At 43.6% G+C, this 21784-nt stretch overlaps 1 protein-coding gene across 2 annotated transcripts in view; it reads left to right on the forward strand.

Annotated features, from left to right (window-relative positions):
- The first annotated feature begins 3084 nt into the window (after window positions 1-3084).
- Window positions 3085-21784, forward strand: part of RRAS2 (RAS related 2) — a 52658-nt gene continuing 33958 nt past the window's right edge. The window contains exon 1 of one of the 2 annotated variants that reach the window (XM_044425600.1): window positions 3085-3191. In XM_044425600.1, the coding sequence (XP_044281535.1) occupies window positions 3135-3191 (57 nt within the window). In that variant the 5' untranslated portion in view covers window positions 3085-3134. Of the gene's footprint in view, window positions 3192-4389; window positions 4806-21784 lie in introns of those variants that run through there. The other variant, XM_044425598.1, reaches the window with a different exon arrangement.

A 21784-nucleotide genomic window follows, 5' to 3' on the forward strand; every position in this document is an offset into this window, starting at 1 on the left:
AGTTCTGAAGCACAAACCTAGGCAGGAGGTGTCCCCACTGCCGTGCCTTCCCCTGCTATACCGAAGTTGGGTCCTGCTTGCAGTGACCATCTGCTGGGGAGGGGAAGAAGAAGGGAGGCTCTCTCTTCCCCTTGATAGGTGTTGTGTACCGTTTGAACTGACATCACAGGCCACCTGTTCAAGGACATGTGCTGAACACTCAGCCTTGGTGCTGAGCCTTTCCCCAAGACAGTCTTTTTCCTTTTCTCCTCAAAGCATCTCTAAATGGAAGCTTGCTTCAGCACACTCAGCGCCCTTCTTGGATTACTGGGATGTCAGCAACTTCTGGATTTGCCGGGTTGATCCTTTACTTCATAAGGGCCTCCAGAAACAGAACTGAGACACAACTTATTCCCCAGTTATTATGTTTCTAGTTGACACAGATTTTTTATTTTCAGAGCTTAAAGGCCATCAGAAATTCCAACAAAGCTGAGCAGGGAGACTGTGAGTGGGGAAGTGAAGTCAAGCTGCCACTACTACACCTTGCCAGGGGAGGGAGCTGCTGACCTTCTCTCTGCTATGTTTCAGCATCCATGGCCTGAGGATGGCCACAGAGCAGAACTGTGGCCCAGAAGGGTTCGCAAGTGGCCAGCTGGGTTCTGCCTGGTCCTAATTCCTGGCTCAGTTTGGTCCTGCTCCTGGCTCAGGTTCTGAAACTGACTGGTCTGACAGAGTGCCCCCAACCTGCTGTCCACACTTTGCCTCCAGAATCCATCTCTAGCCCTGTCAAAGACGAATTATTCATTTATTTATAAAGCACCATAGGTATGCAGACCTTTTCAGAAGACAGGAGGAAAGGACCCTGCCCCAAGGAGATAGCTAACAGCCTGGGTGTACATTATGCTTATTTTAGAAACTTTTATGCCATTTTGCTGAATTAAGTGGGTTTCTTTTCTTTTCTTTTCTTTCTTTCTTTCTTTTCTTTTTTTTTTTGAGGCTGCTCACAGTAAATAATCTTTAAACGTAGACCAAAATATCACTGTAATGATAATCAGTAACTAAAATATTATGAGTTTTAGATCTTTTTAAAACAAGCACAGACACACACGCATGCCATATGCACTCGGACTTGCTAGGTCTGTCTCAGTGGTTTAACAACACATTGGAGAGAGAAGCATTGGACAGTATGCTTTGCTGCAAGGCCTGAGAGCTGCTGGCAGCTCCCAAGTATCTCAAGAGTACGCCTTGCTCCCCCTTTCCTTCCTTCTGTCTATCTCCCATGGCAATAGCTGCTCTCTCTCAGCAGGGCTTCTAGCTTTGCCTTGCTGATTGCTTTAGCAGTGGCCAGTGGCTGTGATCTGCGCTGCCAGAGGAGACTTCAGGGGTGGGGAGTCAGAAGAGCTGCTGCTCACCCACTCTAAGGGGGCAGAGGGAGGAGGAGAAGGCAGCAGCATTTAGCTAATTGGCTGTGGGGTGAGAGGACCCCCAAGAGGCAAAGAGTGGCATGATTGGCTACCTGCAGCCACTTACTGTGTAGGTGTTGGAGGGCAAATTAAATGTGCTGGTGAGAGACAGCAATGTGGACCTGCGCTGGGGGATTTTGCAACACTGAGCAGAACAAAGCAGAGCTTAATAATGAGAAACAGACCTGCTGTAGTTCAAGGAGCAAGCAATCTTGATGGAATTAGCTCGCCTAGTTAATCAACCTGCAGAATTAACTTGCTTGGACACTCAGTCCTTGGAGTGGGATGGGGAGGAGAGGCCTGAAAGGGTCTCCAGCCAAGTCTGGTGGGTGACACCACTGTAGGTTTGCTTGGGGAAAGAAGACACCCCCTGCCCCAATCACCAGGAAATGCCTCCAAGGGCAGTGTCTGGAGCTAAAAGTGAAAACACTGAGAATCAATGGTCCCAATAGGGAGAGGAGCCTCAAAGAGAACACTGTCTGAATGATTGTCAGGGAAATTTAACTCAAACATTGTGATCGTTATTCTTGTTACTGGTGTGGTATAATGACTGAAAGGGAGATGTTCAGGAACCAAGGCTGTCTCTTTTTGTTTGGATGTCTCCTGTAAAGGACAAGAAACTGCTACATTCTCTGAGACAGGGGCAAACCCAAACCTGCATTTAGGACCTCAACTGAGGGAGACCAAGGGACAGTGTTAAAGGGGCCACCCCAAGCCAAGTCTCAGGCTTCCCAGCCCCCTCAGTCCCTTCTCACAGTCTGCTCTTGGCACACCAGTTTAAACAGACACTAGCATACAATTAAGTATGGCCAGATAGGCTAGGATTTTTGCATCTGTATGAGGACAGAGAAGCTTTGAAATACGCATTTATTTTTTTACAAGGTATGAGAATTCAGGGTACAACATGGAAGAACGTGGTGCTTGTGCTGCTTCCATCTGCTTTCCTGAATTGAACGGAGCTGTTGTGAGAACCAGAAGGAGGGTGCAAGAGGATGCTGAGGTTGGAGTGAGCATTCCCACCTGCCACATGCAAGAGCTTGGAATAAAAGCCAAACATTTCAAGGCTCTTGAATGAGGATTCCAAATGCAAACGTTAGCACTCTTGCATGCTTCCAGATGAGACTTTTACTGTGCAATCACAATCAGTGGCATAGCTAGCTAATGGTGGGGGGGGGGGGGGTCCAGTGGTGCAGCAATATTCCTCTCCCCAGTCCTTCAATGACCATTTCATACTTTAAAATTGTATTTACATTCCTAATAATTATGGGCAACAATAAGGCTTTTTGTCAATTAAAAATGTAAAAGATTTGACAAAATGCTGTGAGCATGTGAAGTATTGCATTTTAAGTTCACATAGAACTTATGAGTCTCTGAGTCACAGTTTGGGGCTCTGGACTTTGACCCCAAGATCCAGTCTTAGCTGCATCACTGATGCCAGAATGTAAGTGTGTGGGGAGACATTATCCTCTTCCATTTACAACCCTCCCATAATTCTTACTGGATTTCCCATCTTTTTCCTATCAGAGAAAGTACATTAAGGAAGAAAGGCATTGTTAGCAGCACATCTTTTGAGTTTCTCCACAGAACCACCACTAACATGAATTGTTGGCTTTCCTTCTAGAATGGTTTTCCTTTTGGAATGAGCTTCTATCTCTGAGGATAAGCAGGCCAGTGGCTTTGTCTGTACCTAGAATGGATGCCATCACTGGGCATGGGAGCAAGCTGCTGGAAGGAAAAACTGACACAAAGGTAACAAATAATATACAATCCCGTCTTATGCCCTGGGTCTGGCTGTTTACAGTTAAAGCAGGTTCTGGGCTAGATTTTCCCTGGTGAACCTTGACTGAACTAAAGTACAGGTTGGGAAAAAAAGAATTGCAATGTCTGTTAAATAGCTATCTACTTGGAAATAAATGTTGCGGTCCAACTTGGAAATAGGCATACAGTGATACCTTGGCTCACAAACTTAATCCGTTCCAGGACTCTGGTCGTGACCCAAATTGGTCATGAGCCAAGTCAAATTTCTCCATAAGGTTCAGTGTAAATAAGGTTAATCCATTCTGTAACTATTTTTTTAAATCAGAAAAATGTGAAGCAAAGTGACAAAGGACAACAAAGATCGCAGCCATCTCCCAGCCCCTCAGCACGACCACAATCACACCTGTCATCCCGGCACGCTGGTGGGGGTGGGGAGACGAGTGCAATCGTGCTGGGCGGGGAGATGGCAAAGATCGTGGTTGCGCTCCTGCAGGAAAGATAGGCACAAACATGGGCACGATCGTGGCCATCTCCCCACTTGGGGCGGGGGGAGACGGCCGCAATCACGGTTGCCACCCAATGAGGAGTTTGCAACCTGAGTCAAAATTTTCGTTCGCGACCCGAACAAAACAGTTTGGTCATGAACACAAACCCGAACAGTTTGGTCATGAACTGAGGCGTTTATGAGCCAAGGTACCACTGTACTTAAAACCCATTCACCTCAATGGACTTAAACAGGTCTTATGGCTCCATGTGGCAGAGACTTGCACACTTGTTCCACTCCACGTCGACCAATACAAGGTTTACCACTCACTCAGGGCCCCCAAACTGCAATGGCTTCAGTTAGACTGGTGAAGTTTAAGAAGTTGGTCCAAAATAAAACCAGGCGCTGCCCAGGCTTCACTTTTTGATCACAATATTTGTAAGATCCATACACGCAGGCACGCCTCTCTCATTTATCAAATGCCATGATTCGGTGTGAATACAGGGAAATGCGATGCTAGAGGAAAGTAAGTGCGCGCCCGTGAGGGAAGAGGAAAAGTTCCCGCCTCGGCCCCCTGGTGCATGTGTAAACAAGATCGCTCTTACCAGGGCGCCCTCCGCTCTTGCAGGAAAAGGAAATCCCCGCCCAACTGATGAATATTCATCTCTACTAGCATGCCTACCCCTCCTCCCGACGGCCATTTGTAGCCGAAGTAGGACCACTGGTGCTTTCACTCTGCTAGCAGGCGCCGTCGCTGCGCAGGCAAGGACGAGCGGCAGCAGCCTCCCGGTCGCGGACTGCGTGGCCGGCGCCTCCCTTCGCCCGTGTCCGCTCGCCGCGCAGCAGCGGCCGGCCTGCGGCGGACGGGGGCAGTCGCAGTCGCCTCAGCGGCGAGGCGGCGGCAACCCCCCGAGCCGGGCAGGGAGCCGCGGAGCCAGCCAGCAGCAGAGCCGCGGTGCGCCTCGCCTCGCCTCGCCTCGCCTCGCCTGGCCTGGCCTGGCCTGGGCTCCTCCTCGATGGCCTCGGGCTGCAGGGACGGCCCAGGGCAGGAAAAGTACCGGCTGGTGGTGGTAGGCGGCGGCGGAGTGGGCAAGTCTGCGCTCACCATCCAGTTCATCCAGGTGAGGGGCCCGGAACGGGGCGGCCGCGCTCGTCTTTCTCCGCGAGCTCTCCAAGGGTGGGGCAGCGGCTCCGCCGGGCGGCTGGAGCCCCCTCCTCTTCCTCGCCGGGCGCCAGGGCTGGCCGCGCCGCCTGTGGGTGGGGTGTCTCCCGGGCAGCCGCGTCCCGCCGCGGAGAAGGCGCCCGAGCGTGCGCTGGCGGCGGCGGGCTCCCTCCTCTTTCGATGGGGAGGCCTAGCCGGGGGGGGCGGGGGTCTCCCCCTGCGCCCCCATGGGGGGCGAGGAGCTGCGAGCTCTGGTCTCCGCCCGGGGAGCGACAGAGGGGATGAGAGGGAGGGGCTGCGACGCTGCTGGGCTCTGGAGGGGCCCTCTCCCGCCGAGGTTTGGGGCCGGGGCGCGGGGGTCCTGCCTGCTGCGGCCGCCGCGATGGGTCTGGTGGGCGCGCCAGAGATGCGCTCGGAACCGTGTGTGCTGAAGCGCGGTTCTGCGCCCGGGTTTGGCCCCCCCCCCGCCCCTCCGGTTGGGTCTAGGGCTGCACACGCCTGCACCTTTACTTGGAAGTAAGGCTCTGGTTTACTTCTGAGGAAGTTTGCTCGCGTGATCTCCGGTGCAAGAGCGGCGCGCGGATGCCTTTTTGTAGCTCCCGGCTCCAAGTCTGTTGGAACGAAATGTCTGCTCTCGGATGCCTTTCCAGGAATCTTGGCTTGCAACAGGTCTGATCCTTAATTGCTGCCTAGAAACCAGCAGCATTTGTAGCCGGCGAGATTTTTGCGTGCACGGCTTCATAGATGTTTTTTGCATCTCTACTTGAAAAATGCAACGCGGTTTAAAGCGGGGGGGGGCTCTTTTAATGCTGTTTCTTGCACTGAAGGTGAGCAGATGACTTGTGCAGGAACTTGTTTCCCCGGTGAACTTGGCTTATGGGAAGTACTTACCGTGCTCTAATTGAGCAATGGGATAGGAGAGTATTGGAATCTGGTTGAGATAACATACAGTATACAAGATTTTTATGTTAAGCCCTGTATCTACCTGTTTGCAGTGTGCGTATGGCTGGGGAAATTTAACACCATTTCTTTAACTAAAATCTCATAATCTGAATGGAAGTGCAAATCCAGGTGTGGATTTTATAAAAGGAAGGAGGCTCCAGTTCATGACAGCTGTTTGCCTTTTTCTGTATACCTCTCCTTATACCTAGTGTTACTAAAGAACAATTCCTGTTGAAAGCCAGGTTCTATCTAATGAAATGGGAGAAGGATTAAGATTGTTTCTTAAACTTGCATGAGAGATCACTGAGCCAATCTGTAACTGTTTGTTCTAAAACCTGTAGACTAGAACTACTTTTGAAGACTGCAAGCCAGTGCACATTTCCAAGGAGTCAGCCCCATTGAACACAGTGGTACTTGCTTGCATAGAATTGAGCTGTAAATGTATCTGACAGTTCTTGTGTTCTGGTTCTCTTCGGATGTCATTTTCAATGCCAGACTAATAAAGCTGAAAATGAAAGCCAAAATGCAGTCATAAAAGTATCCATTTACAACTGGGTCCTGCTTTGAGTTAAAGGACTGTTTATGGCTATCTACACATAATGTTGGACTTGTTTATCAGTTTGAATGTCTGCTGTCTTCTGCTACTGTTGCATGGTAGTGCCGATCTGAATAGCCTGCCTTTTCAGAAATGCTGGAGTTAGAATAATTGTAATCCTATTCTGTTGAGTTTACTGGCGGATCTTTGCCAGTGGATGGAGATAATTAGTTTATCCTTGCATGGCTGAAGCTACAGTCCACAGATTACCATTCAGACTTTGTATAGCTTCCATAGATGGTACTGTCTGGATGCTGACTATGGTTGTATATTCCCGGTGTGGTTTTTAAAGATGGTAATGTTAGTCTGTTGTAGGAAAAACTGCATTCTGTGGCATCATACAGACTAATGTGCGTGATATAAGCTTTTGTGTGTTAAAGTCCACATAAATCTATGACCTGTCTCCTAAGTTGACCTTAACCCATTGAATCCAAAAAGTCATAGGACAGTGGTGGGTGTTTCATTTTCATTTCATTAGTCTGCTGCATAGAATGGACATCTTTAAATGCAGATAAATGTAAGAGAGGAGCCATGGTTGTAGACTTAAAGTATAGTTTCAAAACAGTGCTAATGCTTTTCTTCAGTGCTTTGGCATTAAGCCAACCAAAGAGTAATGCAATTGTTAATCACCATCAAAGCTAGTTCCTGTAGGAAAAGAGAAGGATATGGGTGCACATAAATGGAAAAGAGAAAGTCCTCTCCTGTTCTTAGTCAGCAGTTGTCATGATGTGTGCTTTTAACCTTTCTGTGTGTTTCCTCGTTCATTTAGTAATACAGTGTTCATATTCATCTTCGCAAACACTGAGGTGGTTCTTAACTTTCACGGATTGGAAAACAAATTCTGAAAAAATCAGACTTCTGTCCAAAGCCATTTAGGGCTGGGCTGGGAACTACTTTTCTCTACCCGATTGACTGCTTCATTATGCTCAGGCATTCTTTCTTTCCCTTGTGCAAGTAAGTTAGAATAAACATACTAGTTCCAGCCTCTCTCTTATGCTGTTCTCAGTCTCTTCTGGTGTTCAGGGCAAATTTCTGAAGAGGGGAACCTTCTGTTTCTGTGGAAACTCTTCACACAACCTATAAGCTCCACTGCACTCCACCTCCTGTAGACCTGGCTAGAAGAGTCAGCCATGTATGCTTGAGGCAATCTTCCTGTTGTGATGTTCTTGTGTTATGCATCTTTCTAGGAGTGTGAGGCAATGTTTATCAATAAAATAACCACACTCAAGAGAAGACTACTTCTGTGGAAGTAGGAAGAAAAACTCATAGGCCTAGTTCTCATGTAATAACAACCCAGAGTATACCATGAATCATGATTGTCATTGGTTTATGGTTTAATTACGTGCAGAACCCATGATTTGTTGTTACATTATGAACTCAGGGTTGTTTGTGGTTAAAAATATAGTCAAATCATAGTACTGGGTTTGTGTGTAACAACAGCCCACAATTTAGCAGCAACCCTTCCTCATTCTGTACTCTGGTGGTTGTTACCTGTGAACCAGGACCTTCGTTTAGGTCCTACTGCCTTCTCTGCTGTTGGTAAGCCTGTTTCTAGACTGTGCTATTTCGGACTGGAAATGGGATGCTCACATGATGTAATGCTCCTACTCAAAAAAAACCGAATGTGTATGTGGAGGGTAGAGGCAAAACAGGAATCCATTTACCCAAGATGTAGAAGGGATTTTGTTCCTTTTTGTGCACATGACCATTTAGTCCTGTGAGGGAGAAGTAAATCATAGAAGGTCTTCCCTTCTGTAGCCAAAGTGTCTTTAACTGATTCCTGTAACATCTTGGAAGCATATGTAACTATTCAGCTATCCCAGAACAAGGTGCAATGCTCTGGGGCAATCTGCTTATTTTCCATATATGCTTAAAACGTACTCCAGGGTTTCTTGAAATATGCCTTTATTACTGTGCCATTAAAATCTCTAATCTACCAGCCTGCGTATATCAAGGCACATATGATTTTAGATAGTCACAGCAGCTGTCTAGTTACTAAGAACATTATTTGTGCCAATTTAATGATTGACTTTTTGAGCAAAACAGTTTCAAAAACAGTAATTACTTTGCAGCTAGTGCTGAGAGGAAAGTGAACAACTCCATCCCTTTGCTTTACTTGACTTTATTTTTAAATGGGGAATCAAGCTATGTTTTTGTTTTTAGTACATGCTCTTCTTGGCTGTGTTGAATTGGCCCCAGATTCTTTGAGACATCAGAATTGATTTCAAATTTTTCTATGCCTCACCTTAGGCAGTTAAAGTACTATAAATAACATGCACTCTGTCTAGACTTTAATGTGATTAAATGTGTCTGATCTTACAGTTGACGTGACTTCAGGTAGCATATGATGCAAGTGGAAGGTGTGAGTTCATGTTGCGGTGCTGTGAGAACAGGTGTAGTGTTGAAATGTTCTGCCTTGCGCTAGGGTAGTTCTTACTGAGGTAGCTGGTTTTATTGGCAAGCTCGTGGAAATTCACCCTCCCTCCATAACGGCTTGAGCCAGGCTCTGTGAATGAGGCTTGTTCACATCAACTGAAGAACTGCAGTAGTTAGTGGATGCCTCTTCTGATCAGCTGTGACGCAATATGTCCTCAAGTGCCTTTCTCTTGTGCCTTCCTGATGAAGCACTGTGGGTATCTATCAAGGTCTAATGGAATGTGATGAAAATTCATGTTCAAATTTATTCACACAAGCCAAAATAAATGGTAAAAACGAGGGGTGAGTGACAGCTATTTTGGACTATAAATCTCATAACCACTCATCATTGTCAATGCTGTCTGTGGCTGATTGAAGCTGTAGTCCAAAAAATGCTGGAGGATATCAGATTGCTTCCCATTGGTATGTCACTTGAATTTGAGTAAGTTTCAGGGGCGTACTCAGATACTCAACCCCAGGGGTATCATGGCTATAATCCTGTGTACAAAAATTGGCAGCACATAAGCCAAACCTGTACATTTTAAATGAAATAATTCTTGTAATGTCTCAGCTAAAAATCTTTCTCTCTCGCCAGACACTGCCCTTTGTAGCAGTCAAAAACTACTTCAGCATTGGAAGGAGAACCAGGCAGGGTGTGGCCTGAACAGATAGTGGTAGTAGAGAACCTAGATAAAATATAAATATTAGTAGTTGATTTTGTAACAGTTTAAACATTCATTTTATTGTAGCCATAAGCCAGGATCATTTTAGAGCCAGATAAACTTATCACTACTTACACAAACTGACCCCCTCCTTTCCATAGGAAGAACAACTTCCTGTAGAAAGGGATGAAGGAAAGAACCACTGTCATCTTCTTGGCAAGGAAAACAAGAATGAACTAACCATGCAAAATATCTTTAGAATGAGTAAAACATGCCATTCCTTGAGCTGTGTTCAGATCCGCATTACAACCTCTAACAGTGTAAGGGATATTCATCATTGGGTAAAGATAGTTCTTGCTCTTGGATCCAGATGCAGAGAAGCTCTTTGTATATGAAAAGACGCATGGCTTGCATATTTCAGTTGCTGCTATTCAGCATATGTGTGCAATTTGTATTAGAACTGTATCTCTCTGGCTTTCAGATTGCCCTGGACATACTGGATTGAAGTTCCCATTAATTTCTGGTGAAATGCATGCAAATGTTCTTCCTGTTCAAGGGGGTGGAAAATGGCAAAGACTGAAGAAACTGAGAGGAAATACTCAGTAATTCTCAATACCTAGAGAATTGTACATTTTTGTGGGTGTTAACGAAAGGTGCACAACCATTTCAGTCCTGAAGATTACACATGATGCTGGCTTGGGAAGTCGGAGACTGCATGTGTGCATACCCATTTGCGCACACTCCCTAGTGATCTAGGTACAGCTCTTTCCTTCTTGTGGTCTACATCAGGATTTCTTGGAGTGGAGAGCTTTTTCTCCATCAGCTCCCCAGGGATCACAGCAATCCTGTCACAATTGTTCTTTCCTTGCTGTTGCCACCAGTGAGGAAAGAGCCACCTAGGGAGAGAGAGGGCTAGAGATCAGCAGTGGCAGAAGTTTTGGCAGCTGTTACTGAGGGGCACAGTCAGTGGGACTTGAATAGCAGGGGGTAAGGGCACACACAGGGAGCATAGTTCAGGCCTTCAGAGGTCACAGGTTCCACCCCACTGGTGTCACAGTAGCTTCCAGCATGCTTTCTTTGAAACAGCAGTGGTTAGGAATAGTGGCAGCAACTTGGGGTTTATTTTACTTAGATTGGTACAGCACCCATTTTGTAGTGTTCTTTTTCAACTGCTATTTCAATAGGTTTCAGCATTCTCAAGGTTTGGGCTGTTATTGTCCAGTTCATTTGCACAGGTACATTAATCAGTTATGCTTGAGGTTGTTGATACTATCTCCCTTATAATAGACTTATGTAATATCTCATCAGATCTGTGTAGCTACTTCTACTACTTTCTCCTGTGAAGAGCAGGAATTTTTTTTGGTGCACAGCATGCACTCTAAAATCTTGCTATGGTTGAAGGATTGTGGTTGTTGTAAAACAGAAGTTTGTTTTGTTCTTGTTGGTAGCAAGTTAAGCCCGAAAGATTCTGGAGATATGTAGAACCTTGTATATTAATAAAGCCAGTATTTTCCGCACTAAGGCTCCAGTGCAGTTTTAATTGGGAAGTAAGCCTTGACTGGCCTCCGTGGGGTTTACATCTGAATAAATGTGTTCAGGATGGCATTGTGTTTCTCCTGTGAGTTCAAACTACCCCACCCACAAAGGAAGAAAGCTGCAAGAGCTTCACTTCTGATTTAGCCTTATTCCAGTCAGGAAGCACATTTACAGCAGTGACACATGAGGAAGCGCAGGGGATGGGCTCCTTTGAAGGCAAGTAAATCTTAGTCTTTTCCTTGCATCCACTCTGTATTTCCGCAGCGTGCCCTGTGGGTCCCAGTTTGATTCAAGAAATGCTGGATTAATACCGCCGAGAAAAGGTTAGCCCTTTCAGCTTGAGGAGCTGAGTGCAAAGCTGCTGAGATGCAACTAGCTGCTGAACTTCTTGAATATCCAAATCCCAGCAAATTGCTTGGGAAAGCTATCCAAATAAACTGTTTGCTTTAGCCTGGAATAAGATAGAAATGTGTTGCTTTTTGTCATGAGTTGTATAGTAGAATGTGTGCAGCTGCTGCTACGGAGCTTTCCCCCAGCTGTCGCAGGCCGGCCCGTCACAATGTGTGCTGCATTCTCTTCCCACTTGACACCCCCCCACATGTTCTGAGTGTCTGTGCCCAAAGGAATGAAACTTAGTGGATCCATCGCTCTTTAAAATATTAGCAGTTGTGCGCTTTCTTAATCTTTTAGGCTTATACTGAAGAACAGTCTGCTGCTATTAATTATACTTAATATGCTAGAAATATACTGTGAGCGTATAAACAGTGCACAAATAGGTTGCTCCAGGTTTCATTTTTTTATATGGCATGTAAACAGAAGTTCAAGAAAAAGGCCATTGCCCTTAGTTTATTGAACAACTGTAGCTAATTTGGCTGTACATAAAGTGAATCTACTTTTGCCAGGAACCAGAACATTTCAGGTATATGAAAGACCTGTTTAAAAATGGGGGTGGGCTTGGTGATTTCAGACATTTATTTATCATATTTCTGCTTCACCTTTTTTCCTTCAAGGAACTCAAGGCAGCTTTCGTAATAATCCTCTTCTTCCTCAACTTGTCAATCTTATCTTCACAACCACTCAGTGAGGTGGGTTAGACTGAAAGTGCCTAGCCAGTTTAGATTATTAAAATGAGATGCTATTCAGCTCTGTTTCTGAAACACCTTTCTTGTATTTAAGAACATATTGAATGCACGGCGTTTTATTTAAAAAATAAATAAACACTTCAGAATTGAACAGTATTACCCTTTGCATATGAAATGGGTTCAAAAATGGAGAACAACTTGATTTTCTCCTAGATGCTGGTTGGTAAGCCCTCTGTTTCCTCACACCAGTGGTGATCCATTAATTCTCCTGTGAATATTGCTTTATTTATTAAAATAATTAACGTTATCTTTATGAACACTGGGGTTGTGTACAATAAGTGTTATCACAAGCATATAAACGTAAAATACCAAAAATGCAGTCATCAAAATAATTAAATTTTTCATTTTTGAGTGGGTGGCAGCTGTGGACTCAGTGAAGAAAAACAAAATGCTGCATGTGGATAGTGAGGGGAAAGCCAGGCCAACACCCTTGACACTGTGAGGGTGGCTCAGTTTTCATCCACAGTGAGTGCATTGTGTATCTACCCAGAGATGCCTTTCCCCCTTCCCTAATGCTTCCTACAGCTCATAGCTCTCCCTCTACACACCCTGCTGGCCATTCCAGCCATCGGCAGGGAAATCGTAACCAAAACGCACTGCACAACTAGACAAGGAAGTAATGCTACACAGGCTTGCAGTCCTTTGCACACTTACCTGCAGGTAAGTTATTGATGCATGGGATTGCTTGGCTTAGCGATACAAACACATATTGCGAATCTATCGGTTCCAGGCGCAACCAGTGAAAAGGATCTTGCATAGTAGAGAGAAATGTCTGCCTAAGAACTTGCTGAATAGGAGCCATACAATCCTAACCTAGCTGGATCAATGCTGTAAGGTGGTATATTGTCCTTTAATAGATTCATACCTGCATTCATGAGCTCCCAGATTGGTAACTTCAGTATTGATGTTCGAACAAAGGAAAATTTGTTAGTTACAAACAGCGCAAACATTAACTCATGAGTGAGCTGCTTTATGGAGCAATGCTACTAAAAGTGCAGTAATCACATTTAGGACAAACCCTTATTGGAAAAAAATAATACTGATGCCACTAAAAGGTAGAACACTGGATAATTTCAATGGAAAAGGACCTAAAATATTTAAGGGAATAATTGAAGGATTAAAACAAACAGTTTAATGGGTGGTTGTTTCTTGGCATTCTCTGCATTCCTGCTGCTTGTCTGTTACTGTCACAACACATTCTATATATGTTTCAGAGATTTTACTTATTTTACAAAACTGCTTTTGTGTCCCATGGAAATAGGATGGATTACAGCTAAACAGAGCCTTATTCTACCAGGGAGGGTACTTTTAATGTCACATGATATTCTGCATGATGTGTCAAACTGTACTAACATAGTAAATAGAAATTAGTTGCACACAACACCACAATTTCTATTTCAGAACATGAATTGCTTTCTTTCTGAACACCCGAGTACATTAAGCCAGGCCTTTTACTTGTGGATCAAGTGCCTTGTGCTTTTCAGAAGCAAGACAGAATAGACAGAACTGTTTTTTTATGTAATGGGAGAAAAATCATATCTTTACAGTGAAACTCTTTGCATGCTTGCTTGGAAGTAGTTTCCTCTGAGTTCAGACCAAGTGTGCATAAAATTGTGGCCTTAATTGAACTGAGAACACTGTAGAGCATTAGCAAACCCTTTGCATGTAATGACAGTCATTTGGTTTAAGAACTGATGGGTTGTAATGCTCAAGTGGGAGGAAGCTGGTGCCTACAGAATGCCTGCTTCTTCCACCTTTACTCCAGAATGCACAGTTGGTTTCTTCATAGGTTATGGAATGCAGCATCCAAATTCTTTTGGAGTTGTACGGGGCTGAGCAACCCAGCAGTTATAATTCAGCAAGCCATAGGTTAATACTTTTTTGCCTCTAAACAAACCAATAGTCTGGGTTTACACACTGCGCTCCACAACCTGATGGAGTAGATTGTAGGTTATGGAGTAGAAGTAGAAGAGATACTGTGCTCATGCCAGCAACCTCTTTGGTTTTTAAAGCAACGGCATGTCCATTATGTGCAAACCAGGTTATAGCTGGAAACATGAAAGACAAGTATGAAATTGTAATGTAAAGCTAGAATCCAGTGAGATTCAGGATACCTGAAGAACTGGTTGCTAGATTGCAGGAGATGTGATCTACTTCCAAGCCCTTTACCTCCCACCAAGCATAAAGCATATGGTTATCTTTCCCTTCATCCTTTTGCAAAGTAATAAATTAAATATCCGGAACTTACTGGATGTTTTGTTAATCCTTGACTTCAAAGAATATGTATTCACTTGTTTACATAGAAAATCAGTATTTATCTCCAGATTGCTGTAGGCTCAGCAGGCATATTCTTTATTATCTTGAGTACAACTTTGTATAAAAAACAGGACAAATTATTTCAATAATAGCATGGGACAAAGAAGGAAAGAACTTGTTGCAAGCCAGTTCCAAATGGGCATTTACCTAGACTGGTTTTCCCCCAACCACACCCTGCAGATATTTCAAGTTAAAAGTCTCATCAGCCCCAGTCAGCACAATCAGTGGCTGGGGATGATGAGAGTTGCAGTCCAAACCATCTGCAGGCCGCCAGATTAAGAAGTGTTGGCCAAGGCACAGGCAGAAATATTCTAGCCAGTATAAGAATAGAACTGTCCAGTAGCAGGAAAAACTATAGTCTGAACATAGCCAGAGGAAGTACATGACATAGACCTTTGGTTACTCTGATCTTCTTCAAAGGTTCATGCCCAGGTAGCTTGGGTTTTTAGGGAAATGAGATTTCAGGGATTTGAATTTTGAGATTGTGGTATGATTTTTAGCAAGTCATGAGTTTTAGAATGATCCTTAAATTCCAGAACAAGTGATGTGAAGAAACCTTTTCGGAAAGTAGACAGCAGACTGCGATTGTGGGAGCCAACATTGAAGTGGGAAAATAAAAGGCTGCTGCTTTTTTGACTGACCTTGATAACCACCAAAATGTGTGGCTCACGGGGCTGGGTTTATCCAACAGTGGTGATGCATGCAGGGTCTGAAAGTTGTGCTGAATTTAGGAGGCTTTCAGAGCATCGCCAAAGCATAGTAGAAGAGTAAAACGTCACCTTCGCAGCTGCAAGCTAAGGAGAAAGGACTTGTGCTTGTCCAAAACATTAGAATGTCTTTGAGGGGGCTGGCAGGGGGGAGGGTGGAAGGTAGTTTTACTATGAATATGAAACATGGCATATTGAAAACACTTGGTTTATCTCCAATCTTGCCAGGGCAGCACATTCCATGAATTTTACAAATAAATGTCATGTGTCCTTCCACTGCTGCTTTAATATGTATTTCAGAAACTTTGGAGGCCTGAAGATCCTGCCTTCTTAAAGAGCTCTTTTATTAGGAGGAGGGAATTGATAAGGATAGAAAAAGAATGCTGCTGGAATCTGTGTTACTTCATGAGATGTTCCTTGTGGCTAACCATCATCAACAGTATAGAAAGTAAATTCCTTAATGTTGAATTTGTCACACAGCTCTAAATGTGCCCACATTAACTCTCAAGACTAAGTTTGACTTAAACTATTACTGCAGACGGTTACATATTCTTGAAAGCAATAACTTTTTTAAAGCATTATGTTAAGGTGATTAAGAGTCATTTCTGAAAGGATAAATTGGAATTGTCTTTTTACTAGCCAATCTGGGAAGCTGTATAGGGAGCAAATCGGCCATGCTACCTAGAGCCAGATTGATGATCAACTTAAATAACTGAAGAGTGCACTAAAATATGCTTGGCTGCCATTCAAAATGAGACTTCAGCACACACATATATGTGCTGAGTTGCAATGGCGAAATCAATTGTAGACTTGGTTATACAGATAGTAGTGTTTATCCTCACAGCACTCATCAGAATACGGCGGGGGGGGAGCTGTTGCAATGCTTTAGCAGTTTGTTTTCATGGCCTATAATTACTGCAAACCTGCTGTTAGAGGACAGCAAGAAAAACAATCCTCTTCTTCCCCCAATTCTCCTTGGTTTGCTTATGGAAGATCAGTCTGTCAAGAGGGTCAGCTTCTACCAGCATTTATTAGGTAAAGATATACTATAGCATTTCTTGACCCTCTTTTGGAATATCATAGTATGGAAGTGGCTGAAATTTCCTTATTCTAGTGTGTTAAATACCTTTCTAAAAGGTGCTATGCATAGAACCAAGAATATTTTTGGATAGTGGCCTTGTAGGAGTTTTCTGGTAGTTGGAGAGAAAGTGGATGATAAAGATAGAGATTGTGGAAAAGGTGAAAAAATGGAAACAGAATAACCCAGTTAGCATGTAATGATGACAGATCATAAGTTAAGTAACCTAAGATTTGCCTGTTTGCATGCTGCACATGCAACAGTGAGAACTGGACACGGAACCACTGATTGGTTCAAAATTGAGAAAGGAGTTCGGCAAGGCTGTATACTGTCTCCCTGCCTAGTTAATTTATATGCAGAGCACATCATGAGAAAGGCAGGGCTAGATGAATCACCAGTTAGAATTAAGATTGCTGGGAGAAAGAACAACCTCAGATATGCAGATGATACCACTCTCATGGCAGAAAGTGAAGAGGAACTAAAGAGCCTCTTGATGCGGGTGAAGGAGGAGAGTGCAAAAGTTGGCTTGAAACTCAACATTAAGAAAACTAAGATCATGCATCCAGTCCTCTCACTTCCGGGCAAATAGATGGGGAAGAAATGGAGGTAGTGACAGATTTTATTTTCCTGGGCTCCAAGATCACCACAGACTGGGACTGCAGCCAAGAATTTAAAAGATGCTTGCTCCTGGGGAGGAAAGCTTTGGCAAATCTAGACAGTATACTAAAAAGCAGAGACATCACCCTGCCAATAAAAGTGTGTATAGTCAAGGCTATGGTTTTCCCAGTTGCAATGTATGGCTGTGAAAGCTGGACCATAAGGAAGGCCGAGCGCCAAAGGATTGAGGCCTTTGAATTGTGGTGCTGGAGGAGACTCCTGCGAGTCCCTTGGACCGCAAGGTGATCAAACAGGTCAGTCCTAGAGGAGATCAACCCTGACTGCTCTTTAGAAGGCCAGATCCTGAAGATGAAACTCAAATACTTTGGCCACCTAATGAGAAGGAAGGACTCCCTGGAGAAGAGTCTAATGCTGGGAAGAATAGATGGCAAAAGAAGAAGGGGACGGCAGAGGATGAGGTGGCTAGCTGGAGTCACTTGAGCAGTTGGTGTGAGCTTGAGTGGACTCCGGGGGATGGTGGAGGACAGGAAGGCCTGGAGGAATGTTGTCCATGTGGTCGCACTGGGTCGGACACGACTTCGCGACTAACAACAACAACAACAACAATGCTGCACATGCGTTGCTTCTGCTTTGCACAATTAACTTTCAGTTGGCCTAATCGTACATTGTTGTATGATGTGAAAGCCGAACACTGTAGATTATTCATGGGTTAAACCATCCAATGTTAATTCGTGTTTAGTTCTTAAGTTAATTTTGGATGGTTTGGCCACAAACAACTTGAGACTGCTTGGGTAAGTATGCATGAAACACCTTATGATTCAACTGATTGGAGCTTGATTAAGTAGAAGTAGCTTGTGCACAATGTGGAATGGAAAAAAATCACTGTTCAGCAGAGGATATCCTTAATTCTGCTCTGTCATATCAGCTAACAGAGACTGAGAACAACTGCTTGGCATTAACATAAAATAGCACCTTTTGAGATAAAATTATGCCTTTTGAACCAGAATTCATTCTCCAAATACATGCTTCCCATCTTGGGGTCCTCCCAATGTTTTGAAGTACAGCTCTCAATATTCCTGAACTATTGACTCTACTGGCAGGGCTGCTGTGAGACATGAGAATAATTGTGTTGACAACACAATAAAACAGTTTCAGTCAATTAAAACTGTTTTAAACTCTCCTCCCATATATACCCTCCCAGATTGTAAAATCATCTTCAGCAGTCCTTCTCCAGGGGTGCCAAAGGAAGTAAGGTGGGTTTTTTGTTGTGGTCCTCTGGTTATGGAAGGAACTCCCAGCCGAGGCTAGTTTGGTGCCTACATGGTGCCTTTTATGCCGGATGGAGACCTTATTTCTGCAGGCGATCTAGGCTTTCAAATTCTGCTGTTTAAAATGTGTTACCATATGTTAATTTTTAGTACTGCTGCTAGGTTTTGTTTTGTTTTTAATTTTTAATTTTTTTAAGGTTTATATGTTGTGCTGTATTTTATGCTTTTGAATGTTGTAAACTGTCCAGAAAGTTTTGACTATTGAGTGGTACAGAAATGTGATAAAGAAATAAAACTTCCTTCAGCATTGGATCCACTTACATGGCAAAGGTTTGCCTAAATTTAAAAAGAAATAGTTTTCCCCATCAGCAGAAAGGGAACCTAGCTACAACTCAGCAGAAAGTTCCAGAGTCTGGGAGGGACCAACAAGAAGTTCCTCTTCCATGTTCCACCAAATGTGTCTCTGATGGCAGTACTACTAAGAGTGGGGCAAGCTTCCCAGGAGAGATCTTAAAATTCAGGGATGCTCATATTGGGAAGAGGGCAGTCTTTCAGCTTGCCTAGTCCCAAGCTGTATGAGGCTTCATAGATCATAACCAAAACTTTGAATTTTGCCTGGAAGCTGCTGCAACAGGAGAATCATAAGCTCCTTGTAACTGGCCCTGGACACAGTCTGGCTACAGCATTCTGGGCTAGCTGAAGTTTCCCAGTGGTTTTCAGAGGTAATATACCTGGTTATATGGGGATGGTGGTGAAGAAAAGCCCATCTCTAGACCACACTGCACTGGATAATTTCCAGACTGTCTCTAGTATTCCATTACTGGCAAGCTGTTAGTGCTCCAGGGGTTTCTGGATGAAACAGATTATGTAGATCCACTTCAGTCTGGCTTCAGGCCTGATTTGTTTTGATGACTTTGGTAATAATCCATACCAGGAACAAGAAGGCTGCAGGGAGGGGGTATCTCTGTTGGTTCTGATAGATCTTTTGGTAGTATATACTTATGAAGTGTCTGTGTGAAGTGGGATTGGGAGCAGCTGTTTTAAGTGGCTCCAGTTATCCTTGGAGGGTACCTGATTTCAGCAGGGGCTGCTGTGGGATTACTGTTTGACACCTGGAGAACATCCTCTTGGGAAAGGCATCTCTAATACATGTAACTGCAAGGTTGACTGTTTAGTCATTTACAAAAATAAGCAAACCTAGTTTTGTGGCTTGAGTGCACAAGCTATGGTTCAGCAGATGTTTGAACAGAAATAGCACTTGAGATATATATACCCTATATGCATTTTAAAACGGATACTTCTATAGAAAGTAAACATGCTAAAAAATGGAGACAAGTGCATCTAAATTCCACACACTGAGACTCTGTTTTATGTTGTTATCTCCTGTGTAGGCGGAGCTCTGTATCTCACTTCTGTCAGGACAAATTGCATTAATTTCATGGTGCTCCAAAGAACCCGTATACCATTTGTTAATGAACTACTGCCTGGGGCAAGAACAGCAGTCCTCCTTACTGTGGTCAACTTACCTAGTTGCACTTCCTAGTAGTTATTTTTTTTCTAATTGTTATTCAGTCCAAAATTTAAATAAGGGACAGCATCATACATTCTGTCCTAAATACCACCAAGCCCCCCAGGAAGCCTATTCATTTAAAGAAATAACCCCCCTTTTTAGATCACATTAAATAAATGCTTTTATTTTCACAGATGATTGAGGAAGGCCTGCTTTGTGAACCTTCAGGATTAAATACTGAGCCTTCTTAAAAATAATTGTGGTATTCACAGCTTTCTGCATATTGTTTGTTGTTTGTCAAACAGACCATTCATATTTCTGCTTGCAGTGAATTAGGAAGGCTTTGGGGTAGTTATTTGCAACCTGAGAATGATTCTCATGTGAGAACTTACTCATGCAAATAACAAGAAATGAAAATAAGTTGGTACAGAGGGGAAGCACCTTGCTGGAAACCACCTACAGCAGTAACTATCTGCATGTGCACATGCTTTTAAGGGGTCTGCATTTTCTGTTCAAAGGCTGAACCTTTGAAGAAGGGGAATCACTAATTGAGTTTAAAGTGCAAGTTCCATATCTAGCTCAGTCCTGGGATCTAGTCCAATCTCCATATGGCTCTGAAATTGGTAGATATAGTTAACATTCTTTTTTTACTTTGCATAGATTCAGCTTGCTTGTGAAGGAATATGTAAGTACAAAGATGAAAATTAGACCCAATTTTCTGATTGGGGGCTGTTGGCACATTACCATGACAAATTTGGCAGCATATGATGGGTTAATTGACCTATGATTTGCAGGGCAGTGCAATTTTCAGTTTCTATAAACAGGCAACAAATAACTTGTTAGGTCATTAGCAAGACATTTGAACCTGGAGACTTTGGGTTATGCATGGGTCAGACAAGCCAAGGTTAACCAAAGACAAATCACATGTTAACCTTAGATTGTTTAACCTGCAGATATCCCAAAGTGTTCATGCTCAGATGTCACAGTAATGACCTGCAAATAAGCTGATTGTAGGTAGTTCTTCAAAAGTGGAAGTGGCAGGTGCACAGCATCATTACATGCAAAATAAAGTTTTAATTGTAGTGTTGTGGCATCATTGCTGCTATATTCATGCTGTAAAAATCTTACCAATACTCTTTCTCTGCAGAACTAACTTATGAGAGTAGGGGGCAAGCTATAGTCAATATAACAGTGATAGAATTTAGTGACTAATCTATTCATGGTCTTTTAAGCTGCCTTTTGAGTAAAGGTAGTATTTGACATATTTATGCAATCTGCAGAGCTGTTTATTTAATTAAATATTCTAAGGCTGCCTTTTGGGGTAAAAACCTTCTGAAAGTAGATTACATCAAACAATCCTCTGCATGTTTAACCAGAAGTAAGACCCAGACCTGGTTTTCATGTAGCAACAGTCCAGCGTTTTGGTTGATGATGGCCTGGTTTGTATGTAATGCTAACAGTTCAACAGCAGCCCGTGACTCAACAGTGACCGGTACTCAACCCATCCTGTGGGTTGTCATTATTATGAACAGGCCCTATGCTTTTTGCTTGTGCTTACTCCCATATAAGAGTACATACTATTGCAGCCTTGAAAATATAAAAGCTTTACAGTGTTCCCCTATGCAACCCAACTCAGAAGTAAGCCCAATTGAGTTCAGTGAGATTAATGTACGTAAGATTGCAGTCTTAGTTGTGTACAAGCAAACTTGCAGATATGCCCAACACTAGAAAGTGCTTTCTAAGTACATGCATAAGAAGGAAAAATAGACCTAGAAACCACTATTATGTAGTAAAATATAAGCAAAACTTTTATAACAAAATATTGAAATCTCTGTGGGCAGTCTGTGGCCCTCCTAACGGGGGCAGCTGGTGATTCATGTGTCAGTGGGGATCCTTATCCAATGCTGCTTTTATTCTGAGTTTTATAGGAGCTGCCTATGGTGATGGAAGTATTTTTGGGGGGGGGGGGTGGAGTTCAGCACCATGAATACTTATAAAGCTTAGCGGAAAAAAACTGTAATGCTTAAGGAGCCCCACTGAATAGGAGTCACCAACCTGTCCTTTCTCCAGATGTTGATGAACTCCAGCTCCCATCAATCCCAGCCAGCATAACCAGTGGTTGGAAATGAGAGAGGTTGGTTTCCAGTTA

The sequence above is a fragment of the Varanus komodoensis genome, unplaced genomic scaffold (genome assembly GCF_004798865.1).
Source record: "Varanus komodoensis strain SLA01 unplaced genomic scaffold, ASM479886v1 scaffold16, whole genome shotgun sequence".
Lineage (NCBI taxonomy): Eukaryota > Metazoa > Chordata > Lepidosauria > Squamata > Varanidae > Varanus > Varanus komodoensis.